The sequence below is a fragment of the Squalius cephalus genome (assembly GCF_949319135.1).
Source record: "Squalius cephalus genome assembly, chromosome: 23".
Taxonomy (NCBI): domain Eukaryota; kingdom Metazoa; phylum Chordata; class Actinopteri; order Cypriniformes; family Leuciscidae; genus Squalius; species Squalius cephalus.
In genome coordinates, this window is record NC_137144.1 from 1,294,912 (window position 1) to 1,305,890 (window position 10,979).

A 10,979-nucleotide genomic window follows, 5' to 3' on the forward strand; every position below is an offset into this window, starting at 1 on the left:
ATGATGTTATCTTACAGCAGTGTTGAATGTGTGATGCAGATTAGTGATGATATATTTGATGTTTCTACTCTAAAACACAATAGACCGGATCATGATAGCTATAATACGTCTGTAGAACTCCTGCTCTGACGTTTGAGTGTGCGCCGCTTATGAATACAGGATCTAGAAGAGTGTTTTTTTCTGTTGTGCCGGTGCTGATTAACTGTGTGTATCCTTTATCTTCAAACAAATTCAGAATAGGTTTGTTGCAACGAGAAAGCTGATCTTCATTGAAGTCGCCACAGACGATTAGAGGCCTCAAATCGATGATCTCCAGAGATGTCAAGAGGGCGTTCAGGTGTGCCAAAAACTCTGCCAAATTATAACTTGGTGGTCTGTAGATTACAGCAAGAAGTGCTTGTTTGGGGGCTTCTATCTTCAAAACCAAATATTCCAAGTCAGTAACATTCTGTATGTACATCAGAGGAGAAACTTGAAAGTTGTTCTTCACATAAATGGCCACTCCACCACCATTCTTGTTTGCCAAATGTGCATGGTTTGTGTAGGATGCATGCCTGTTGCGTTTGTACATGGTGTATCCATCCAGATGTAGATGAGCAGGAACAGCTGAGCCTGACAGGTGTGTTTCAGTGAGGCACAGAACATCAGCCAAGAGAAGCTCATGGTGGCATTTTAAATCCTCCATATGACACTCCAGCCCCTCTGTGTTGTGATGAATGATTTTAAGAGCTGAATTCAGTGTAGAATCCTGTACAATATGTAGGATGGGCTGGATACTGTGAAAATCTGCTCTTGGCATGTTCTCCAAGGAGGCACTTATTTCTGGATTACAGAAGACTTTCTTTTCATCGAAGTCAGTAATGTGCAGTCCATTGAGTGATGTTGTTCTGCTGAGTGCAACGTATGCCATGCCGGATTCAAATATGTGCTTCAGAGATACAACAGCGCAATCAGTTGTCATTCCTTGCACTTTATGGATGGTGCATGCGAAAGCAAGCTTCATGGGAAATTGTCTTCGAACTGTTCCTTTTCTTTTCAGTGGTTCCTCTGACCTCTCAATATAGACAATGTTGTCATCTCCACCAGGTGCTTTGTTGCGATGTTTTCGTCCAGCAGTCACATTATCTAAATGAAGACCAATTAATTGAACCAATCCATCTCGGGTCTGAGTTGTTATTTTTGCCACCTTGCCAAAAGTGCCATTTACCAGTCCATCTTCCACATCAATATTTCTGGTTAGCATCACTCGTGCACCAATAGCAATCTGTAGTGTGTCAATAAGGTCACGATTGTCTCCTTTAAATGGTGCCGCTTGTCTTTTCATTTCTCCTGTTCGGGGATCTTTTTTGTAATCATGTGCATTTATGGTAATGACATTTGAAAAGCGGGAGGATATAGCTTCACTGTTGTGATTGTCTACCTCTTTATTGGTTGCATAGATGTGTAATGCATCAGCTGGACACTCTTCAGGGGAGGATCTTATGACGGTTTCTAACATGCACCTGTCTGCATCAGTCAGCTTCTCGTGCTTCTTTTTTACTCTCAGTCTGTTGAGCAGCTCAGCATATGCAAGATCATCTCTCTGTCTCATGATCTGTGTCATAGTTATCATTTTAAAATGATCTGCCCAGAAGTCCAGCACATGGTCCTCATACACACAGAGTGGTTTTGCTCTTCCCACAGGTGGTAATTGATAATAATCTCCCACAGCTAATACAGATAAGCCACCAAAAGGTTTCTGGTTTCCTTTAATCTGTTGCAGTCTCCAGTTCACATAGGAAAACAACTGTTTTGACACCATTGATATTTCGTCGATAATTAAAATGTGTGCATTAGAAAGGTCTGCCCTGATTTCATCCAAGCTGTTTCCCAGGCCTTGGTATGGAGGCTTCAAGCTTCTTGGGAGTTTCAGAAGACAGTGCAGTGTTTTACCTGAGATGTTAAAGGCTGCAGTTCCTGTGAATGCTGTTAAAAGAACGGTTAGCTTGGAAATGTCAGTATGCTCTCGTATGCATGGAAGCCTGCGCAAAATCTTGGTTGCTTCTGCATAAATAGATTTGATAACGTGTGATTTACCAACTCCTGCTCCTCCATTCAAAAAATACAGAAATTGTTGTGGGTTTTCACCAGAGACACATCTTTTGCACCAGTCTCGGACTGCATAGAATATGGAAGCTTGTGTTTGATTCAAGCTCTGGTACATTTTGCGAATCTGTGCATGATTTTGTTGGGTAGCTTCCACGAGTGGCATAGCTGTGTTTCTAACAGAGGTAGATGCTGTGTATTCAGGAATATCGTCCTGCTCGTTCACGTCATTAGGATCAGTGGGTTCACGTTCTGATATGCTCTCCAAACGGATCATTTCATTTGCTGGAGCCAATGTAGTCCATGCATCTTCAACTGGACCATTCTGTTCAAAATCCTCAATTGCCTTTTCTATAGCCTCATTATGTTTTTCATATTTCTCACGGTTTTCGTTCACAATATTGTGGACACGCTGCAGTTCATCAGTTCCTGGTAGTTTAACAGAAGCAAATGCAAAAAATGATTCATATGTCGGAAATCTTGTGGACTTCAGCTGCTCATCTGAGCGATATGGCAAGTAAAGCTTTAGAAAAGTTCCATAGAATTTTTCTGGGTTTTTCTGCTGTGAAAAACGGGCAAATCTGATGACAGCAGGTTTTCCCCTCGTTCTTTTCTGTATGTGTCCCAAGTTTTTTTGAAGTGGTAAAACATTTTTACCTTTTTTCTGTCCTGCATAAACAATGCGGTATTCACTTGCAAATTCAGCCATGCACATGTTCTCAAATTCAGGTCTATTTGGTCTGGCTTTGTACTTGTCTGGCAATCCTGTCATCCACACATTCTCTATGTCATCATCCATGGTCTGCAAGCAGCTCATTGGTAAACTCATCTTTACAGCGTTGTCATCAGTAGGTATGAATATGACAGCACGTGATGATGATTTTAATTTCAGACTGCATGTGCGAGCGACTGCCTCCTGAGCACTGACTTCTCTGTTCTTTGAATAGGCATTCATGACCTGCTTCATGCACTCACGTTCAGACAGGTTATCATGACTTGAGTCTTTTATCACTTTTTTAAGATAATCACTCATCTCATGCTCAGCTTTTGAAATGTACGAGACAATATACATGATGCAGCTGTAGGGGTTCAGAATGAACTGTATGTCCATGTTTGCATCCCAGGCTCTTAACAACATTGGATTATAGCCGTTCACCCAGCAGTCCTGTGGTCGTCTCTCCATGAATATTGAACTTGATGTAGAAATAGTATCGATATGTTTCTCGTACTCTTCATAGGTCATGTTTACTTTAAGAAGTAGCTGTGTAACGCTATCAAAACTCTGAGTCGAGTCATTCAGTAGATCCCACAACTTCTGTAGCTGTTCTTTTGCGAAACTGGCATTATTTCTTTCCTCTGATTCATTCCCTTCATCAGACTGATCTGCAGGAGGAGGCCTGGGGCGTGATATCATGGTTCTTTTAATGGGTGGTTTAGGAAATCCAAACCGGCAGTGCTTATTGTTCTTTCTACAGGATTTTGAGTGGTTACGACTGTGCATCTGTACTTCACTTACAATTTTATGTAGTTCTGGGTCTTTGTCTGGGTCTGGTAATTTGCACGAGATGTATTTATCAACGAAATCACACACATCCTGATCTTGATCTTTTTCAAACTCTGGAGCATCTTTAACCCAAAATAAGCAGTGAATGTGTGGAGAGCCACGTAGCTGGAACTCTACTCTGTAAAAAAAGTCAATTACCTCACCGATAGGTCGAGCAGGTGAATTAATCAAATCTCTCATCAAGGCTTCAACTCGCTTTTCAAAAATTCTCATCACTGTCACAGGGTTACTTCTGAGGATTTCACATTTTTCGGACCAGTCTAATTCAGCAAAGTTCACAGTTTCACCTTGTTGTGCTTTAATAGCAGTAATCACATCAGGCCATCTCATCTCAGCAGCACTAAACGTACAGAAAAATGTAGGAGTGCCGAGCTGTCTTAGCATAGCAAACAGATCACGGAGAGATTTCTCCCAGTATGCTGGAGTCCCTCTTAATGGTTGCATGAATCGTGTAGCTTCCTTATTTATTATAAGCTTTTCTAATTCCTTTTTGTCCTGCAGCAGAGAGCAGTTTATTCTGCGTCCATCACGGGTCATGGGTTTTCCTTTCCGTAGTTGGATAGACATACTAGACGTGGCCATGTTCATTTCAGTTACAAACTGCGCAAAGAAGATATAGTTGGTATCCTTCGCACAACGATTGTCAATAGAGAATAGTCTAGAGTTAAAGTATCTACTGGGGGAAACATGTTTTGCTCTACCAGGCTCATCAAATGTGTTCGTGCCATCTGGAAACTGCACTGGAAACGCCATAGACTCAAGTTTAGGAATTTTAAAAGTGTTTACAGGAGTGTTTCTCTCTGCTGGGGCAATGCAAAATATCCCATCATCATAAGACAACAGCTGCTGGCCGAGATCTGGGGGCTGAAGACATGTGTCCAAGGCAAGGCCTCTCGATTGCTCTTCTGCAGGAGTGTCATCGTTAGAGTCATTGGGTTCATTCTCATTGCTCTGTTCTTCAGTGTTCTCAATATCCATTTCCTCATCAGGAGCACTGATGTCATTTGCACACTCTTCATGCTCATTAAACATTTCTTCTTCAGAGAGTTCTTCATTAATGAAGATATCTTTATATTCTGAATGTATGTTTTTTAGCTTTCTTAAAGCAGACAAAACCTTTTGCATGTTCAAAGTCTGAAACTGATAGTGACCTTGGTAACACAGACGCCTTTTCAGTTTCACTGTAAGCAGTTGTGATTCACTTCTTGGTCTGGGTAAAGAATTCACTGTTGTTTCTACTTCAGATGCAACAGAAATCACGGCACCTTTTATAGCTCTTTGCTGGCCTTTCGGTAGTGTAACAATCTTAGCAAAGGGAATGTACTTTGCAATAACGTGTCTTTCAAGAACATTCAAATCGCAGAGTTCTGGAGGAATGGGAGCGAACTGAAGATTATTGGCTAAAGCAATGTCTGGCATCAGACCTCTCAATAGTGTGTTATGGCAGCAGTGACAGATCCACTCTGTTTTCCTGTTCTCCAAGGCACATTCATCAGGGCAGTCGGAGCACACATGAACATAGTTTCCAGTCAAGCAAACTGAAGCAACTGTCGGGTTCTTCTGATAGCGCTCACGATCACATGATTTCACTTGATTTGAGAAGAGCGCCCTGGCACAGCATGTGCAGACGTAAGTTGGCCCCTGTTTTATAACGTCTCTGAAAACATTTAAAGCTCTTAACACAGTCGGATCTTGTACTACATCAGGCTGGTTATTTTGTAACGTGTCTCTCTGCTGGCGCATCAGATTCATGTTTTTGTATTTGTGCTGTATGTCTTGTGCACACTGTACTGTGTGAAGTATCTTGAGTGCAGATATTTTGTTTTTAGATTTGAATAAATTATATTCTTTCTGCCTAGCCCTAAAATGTGCATCACAGTGATAACGTTGTTTAAAGTTGTTCTTCCTTTTTTCATAGAAGTTAGGATCATTTTTGCATCGGTTTGTGTAATGGTCTATTTGCCTTTGCCTAAAAATAGGATCCTTTAAATATCTATCAACAAGATATTGCATATGCTGTTCCTTGTATTTAGGATTATTTCTATAATTTCTTATGATATAGGTCTTTTGTCTCTCCCTGAACTGTGCGTCATTCCTGTAGTTTCTAATAATATAGTTCTTTTGTCTCTCCCTGAATTGTTCATCATTCCTGTAGTTTCTAATTATATAGCTCTTTTGTCTCACCCTGAACTGTTTGTCATTTTTGTAATTGCTGGTTACAGTACTCTTTTTTCTCTCTCTGTATTCATTAATATGTTTATAATTGTTTTTCATGGCTTGTTTGTGGTGTTCTCTGTAAATTGCATTATTCCAATATTTGTTCTTCATGGCTTGTTTATTAATTTCCTTATAATTATGGATTTTGAGTTTAGTCTGTTTTTTGATGGAACTCATTTCTTTGTGCCTTTTTGAACTGTAAGACTTTCGCCTTTGAGTCTTGTTCAGTTTTTTCAATTGCTTATTTAAGTCAGTTGGTTTTGAATATTGTTGATTTGGAGCTGACAATGCTATCGGCATAGATGTACTCGGTGAAAGCATATCAGGAAATGTTTTACTGAATGACACATCTTTATATCTGTCGGTATCCTGAGAGACGGAAGATATAACTTTGATTTTATACTGATTAGTCAAGTGGACTTGTTCATCAGTTGATGTGTCACTGTTAACGGTAGTCTCAGATAGTTGTTGAAATGTATCTTGGACTTGAACATCCAGTTGTGAGACATCGGCAGAACTGCATTGTTCTTTGTTTGACAGAGCTTCGTTCTCAAAAGAGGTGGATGGTTGCACATCTTGGACTTGAACATACAGTTGTGAGACATCAGCAGGCATGTATTGTTCATTGTTTGACAGAGCTTCGTTCTCAAAAGAGGTGGATGGTTGTACATCACGTTCAAGCTCACAGCAGTTTAGGGAGACTTCAGGACGTACACTTCTTTCAGTTATTCGGTTAATGAACGATACAGGTAACAGATCAAATTGTTGCTGGTCTCTCAAATCGAAACACCCTTGAAACAATAGCATCAGCCTCTCGATCAGGTCTTCTAAACGGAAGAAGGTCAACATCACGGCCGTACCAGTGCTTTCATCTTCAGGCATTCCATCTGCTGATCTGCAGTGAGAATCAAAATAACCAAACCTCCCTGAGCGATCTCTGAATACAGCGATACACGTGCATCCACACATCAGCAAAGCGTCACTCACATCAGCTCTGAGGCACTGCAGGGTATTCTCGAGGTTTTCATACTCGCCTAGGACAGGTGAATCTTTCAGAAATCCAACTCTCTGAGGATGTTTCAGGATGTTGTAGCAAGCTGAGTTGGTCTTAACTGTGCTTGGCAGCTCATCAAAGTTTAAAAAATTAGCCACAAATTGTCGTTTGCTCCACAGTGTTCGTTTGACACTAGTGTAAACTGCATCACCTTTCTGTAAAATGCGGTCTAAATCGAAACGGCGCAACTCATTACATTCATTATGGACAGCTAGGAACATTAAGGCATTGCAAGTACACTGACGGCCTCTGGAGTAAATCTTGTACCTAGAATCGCTTTGACAGTGAGATGCTGTAACAGACAGAACATACGGGTTTTCACCAACCATACCTGCTCCAGAAGTACTGCTACTGGTGCCACATGAAGCTTTTAGGTTTCTGCGCTGTTTCTGAGATTCACTCCTCTTTCCTTTTCTTGGCATGGTGATGTTTGAGCACTGGCAATCAAGCAAATATGTTTTAGGAATGGATAAAAATGTTTATATTTACTGATACTTGAAGTAGAACACAAAGCTAACACCTTTTATGTAACTTGATACACAAAAAGGTAAAATATTGTATATACAACAAGACAACAATGAATTAAATAATGTGAAGTTGATTAAAGTTGATTAAACAATTAGTTGATATTCCGACTTCAATTCCGACAATTTTCTCTCTCTGTATCTGTAGTTCACAGTTCTCACCTGGGTTCAATGATCAAGTTTTTTTATGGTCAAGTTTTTCAGAGGGTCAAGTTTTTCAATAGTCAAGTGTATTTCTGGTTCATTATTTTCAAAGATGCGTGCAAGCATGCAGGTGCATTTTTGGATCACGCGTTGGGAAAAATCGCGGTTTGCGTTTGGGGTGCAGGCAAGCGAAGCAGCAAGCAGTGCAGCAGCGTTTTTTTGATAGCAGCCAGTTTTTTTGGGTGTTAAGAGAAAGAATAGAAAGGGCGAGAGATAGAGATTCAAGCGAGATAATGTTTGAGTGAAAATGGATATAAAGGGATAGATAGGACAGCACAGTAAAGGACAGTAAAGGACACGCACAGAGAGAGAGACACACACACACAGAAGAAAACAAGTTAATTACATTCTTTACAGAAAACAGGAATACAAATGTGAACTTAAAACTTCACTGATCAGAAAATTGTGATAATATAATAATAATAATACAATTATATTAAAATAATTATTGAATGATTACTTACTGTAAAGAGGGGAGACAATGTAATCACAAATAAATACAAAATACAGTAATCAACATATTTTCAACGTATTACTGAACTATATTTATGCAAAATTAACTGAATTTTTGGGTGATGATGCTACCCCAATAAATGTAAAAATTGTTCTTACGTAGATGTAAAACAAAGATGTCCAATCTACTGTGGAGGGGAAAAGAGAAACAAATCTCACACAAATCAAGCTGTTAATTTAAGCTACAAAACCTAGTTTTTACTCAACACATTTACACAAACTGCAAATGTCCTACAAATAAATAAATTAACCTTCACTCTAAATTCTACTAATGGGCAAATGTGTAAAATATCACAAAGTTATACATTGAATACTAAAACAGCAATGTGTATTTGAACCCTACAGGACCTGTATAATTGTGTATAAATCAATAAAAAGATAATGATTAATGTGTCTGATTAACATGTTGTGTGTGTGTGTGTGTATGTGTGTTACTTGCATTGACAGTCAAAGCAGCCTCAACCCTATGGATGAATGAAAATAAAAACAGCTATTGATACTGAATCATATCAAAAACAAAAAGAAAACAAACCATGCAAGAGAGACATCGCTCATTTGTATCAGTGCAGTGAATGTGAATCAGTGAATTACCTTGAAATGAAGGTGCTGATGGCAGTGGGTAGTGGAGATAGTGGAGGAGATACGAAACCTAATAAGTAAATTAAATAAGTAATTTTGATCCCAAAAATGTTATTCAAATCTTAAATGCTTAATAAAAGAGGTTATTCATATTCTGAAACATGCTGATGTAGATTGCCATTCTTATCTATTGTAAATGCAAATACGGAATGTGACAGTCAGTTAAAAAGATTACTTACCGCAATGGATGCAATGAACTGGCAAAATTTTAACAGACGTGTTCAGTCACATAAAAGAAACAGGGAGAAATAGGTCAGATAATACACAGGTATGGATGGATGGACTGATATGTTTCTATTAATAAAAGTAACGTTAGCATTATTAGTTTGGCTTTGGTGACTTTTGCAGTCAAAAGTGCATGTTTTCTCATCGTGACTTACGCATCAACATGACAATAAGATGAATACAATGGCGTTTTTTTTGGGTTTGTTTTTTTAACCAAAACTCACTTTAAAACGCCATTGATAAAATAACTTTTTTTATCGATCCCAGATGCTTCTTATCACAGAACGATGCAGAAAATACATAACGTTAGTGATAAACACTAGGCTGTCGATTCGCATTGCATTTAATATACACTATTCTTAAGAAAATACGAGATGTCAAACTATATTCTGTCACCATCGTGTTTATTGTTTTCATGTTTCATCAGTAATAAGTCTCTATCAACTTTTTATTCAGCGTTAGCTTTATTGGAACGATTCGTGACTGATTCATGTGTTTTATGACTGACTTTAGTCTAACTTGTGGACTTTCAGCGCCCCCCGGCGTCGAGTATGAATGAAACCGCTTACCAAAAGCGTATCTTATGGCGTCCGCATTTCATATAATAAACAGGAACAAAAAGACCAATTTAATATCAAAATAACGAATACTAGGGATATAAGTGAATGTTTTTAACATAACGAACAAATTAGAGGGGAGACAGAAATCGTTACACAACCCTCCTCAAGACGAGAAGACATAATATGACGAGAGACATAATATCGTAATGCTTAATGGAAATTAACTATTATCCGTGATTCAGCAGTTATCTGCATTCAAATCGTTGACCCACACACATTTTAATGACCTCAGACATCTTTTCTTACTCACCCAACGCAAACAGCAGGCCTGGAAAATTCCAGAATGATCGCTCATTAGTTATGCAGCATTCAACAGTCTAATTGGCCAGCCGTTACATTCGTTTAAATACTAAAACCTAATACCATTATAATCAAGTTTAATTAGTCAAATTACATTTAATAGGGATTTATTTTAAATCTAAAATATTAGAATAAATAAAATTAATTAGGAGTTAAAAATATTCATAAGAACGCGCGCGTGCACACATATCAGGAGATGCCAGCCTCACACAGGCTTTTATTTCAAATAAAATTAATTACAAGTTAAATATTCATCAAAACGCACCTGCGACTTTTTTGCGACCCTTTAAAGCCACTGGGCATAACAAATGGGGGCTCGTCCGTAATAAAACAAAGAAAGGTTTAATAGGCCTATTAATAAATTAGGCAACTAGACACGTTAGAAGTCAGCAAAAGGGTAATAGGGTAATAGGAAATCCATGTAGATCGGTTTTAATCATCCGTAATTAATTTAATACAAAAATTGCAAATTTAATGCAAATTATTTTAAATAAAAGTCACTACAAGTTAAAAATATTGATTACAATAAATAAAAATAACTAGCCTACCAGTTAAATGTATGTATCAAAACCATCAAAACGCGCCGCAACACACACAGACCGCGCAGGAGATTCGCGCACCCAGAGTCCATTAAAAGTGCAGTCACAGTAACAATGGGGGCTCATCCATAATAAAAAACGGAAATGTTTAATTAGTAAACAATTAGACAAGTTAGATGTCAGCAAAAAAGGTAATAGGAAATCCGTGTAGATCGGTTTTAATCATCCATAATTTAATAAAAAAAAATTGGAGGCAAAACAGATTTAATAGGGATTTATTTTAAATAAAAGTCAAGTTAAAATATTTATTACAATAAATAAGAATTAATCAAGTTAAAAATATGAATAACAATAAAATTAATTATAAGTTAAAAATATTAATCAAAGTGTGCACTCCGGTGCACACACACAGAGCAGATGCGCGCAGCCAGAGTCTGTTAAAAGCTGTGCAAAGCCTTTTATTTTAAATAAATAAATTTCAAGTTCATTCATTAC

General features: G+C 38.2%; 1 protein-coding gene across 10 annotated transcripts; it reads right to left on the reverse strand.

The window, feature by feature from the left end:
* On the reverse strand, window positions 1–9,964 carry LOC307151692 (uncharacterized protein). 10 transcript variants are annotated; one of them, XM_079859811.1, is made up of 7 exons: window positions 9,896–9,964; window positions 8,980–8,997; window positions 8,753–8,810; window positions 8,601–8,625; window positions 8,261–8,286; window positions 7,607–7,680; window positions 1–7,357 (listed from the first exon to the last, which is right to left on the reverse strand). In XM_079859811.1, the coding sequence occupies exon 7, from the start codon at window positions 7,340–7,342 to the stop codon at window positions 65–67; it is 7,278 nt and encodes a 2,425-aa protein (XP_079715937.1). In that variant the 5' UTR covers window positions 7,343–7,357; window positions 7,607–7,680; window positions 8,261–8,286; window positions 8,601–8,625; window positions 8,753–8,810; window positions 8,980–8,997; window positions 9,896–9,964; the 3' UTR covers window positions 1–64. The 10 variants fall into 10 exon arrangements, with proteins under 10 accessions (XP_079715937.1, XP_079715934.1, XP_079715936.1 ...); XM_079859808.1 differs by having other exon boundaries at window positions 8,261–8,289; XM_079859810.1 differs by lacking the exon at window positions 9,896–9,964 and adding an exon at window positions 9,250–9,510 and having other exon boundaries at window positions 8,261–8,289.
* Window positions 9,965–10,979: the final 1,015 nt, after the last annotated feature.

What these genes read in the sequence shown, in the direction of transcription:
- LOC307151692 (XM_079859811.1), bottom strand. Translation starts at nt 7,342, where the DNA reads ATGCCAAGAAAAGGAAAGAGGAGTGAATCTCAGAAACAGCGCAGAAAC.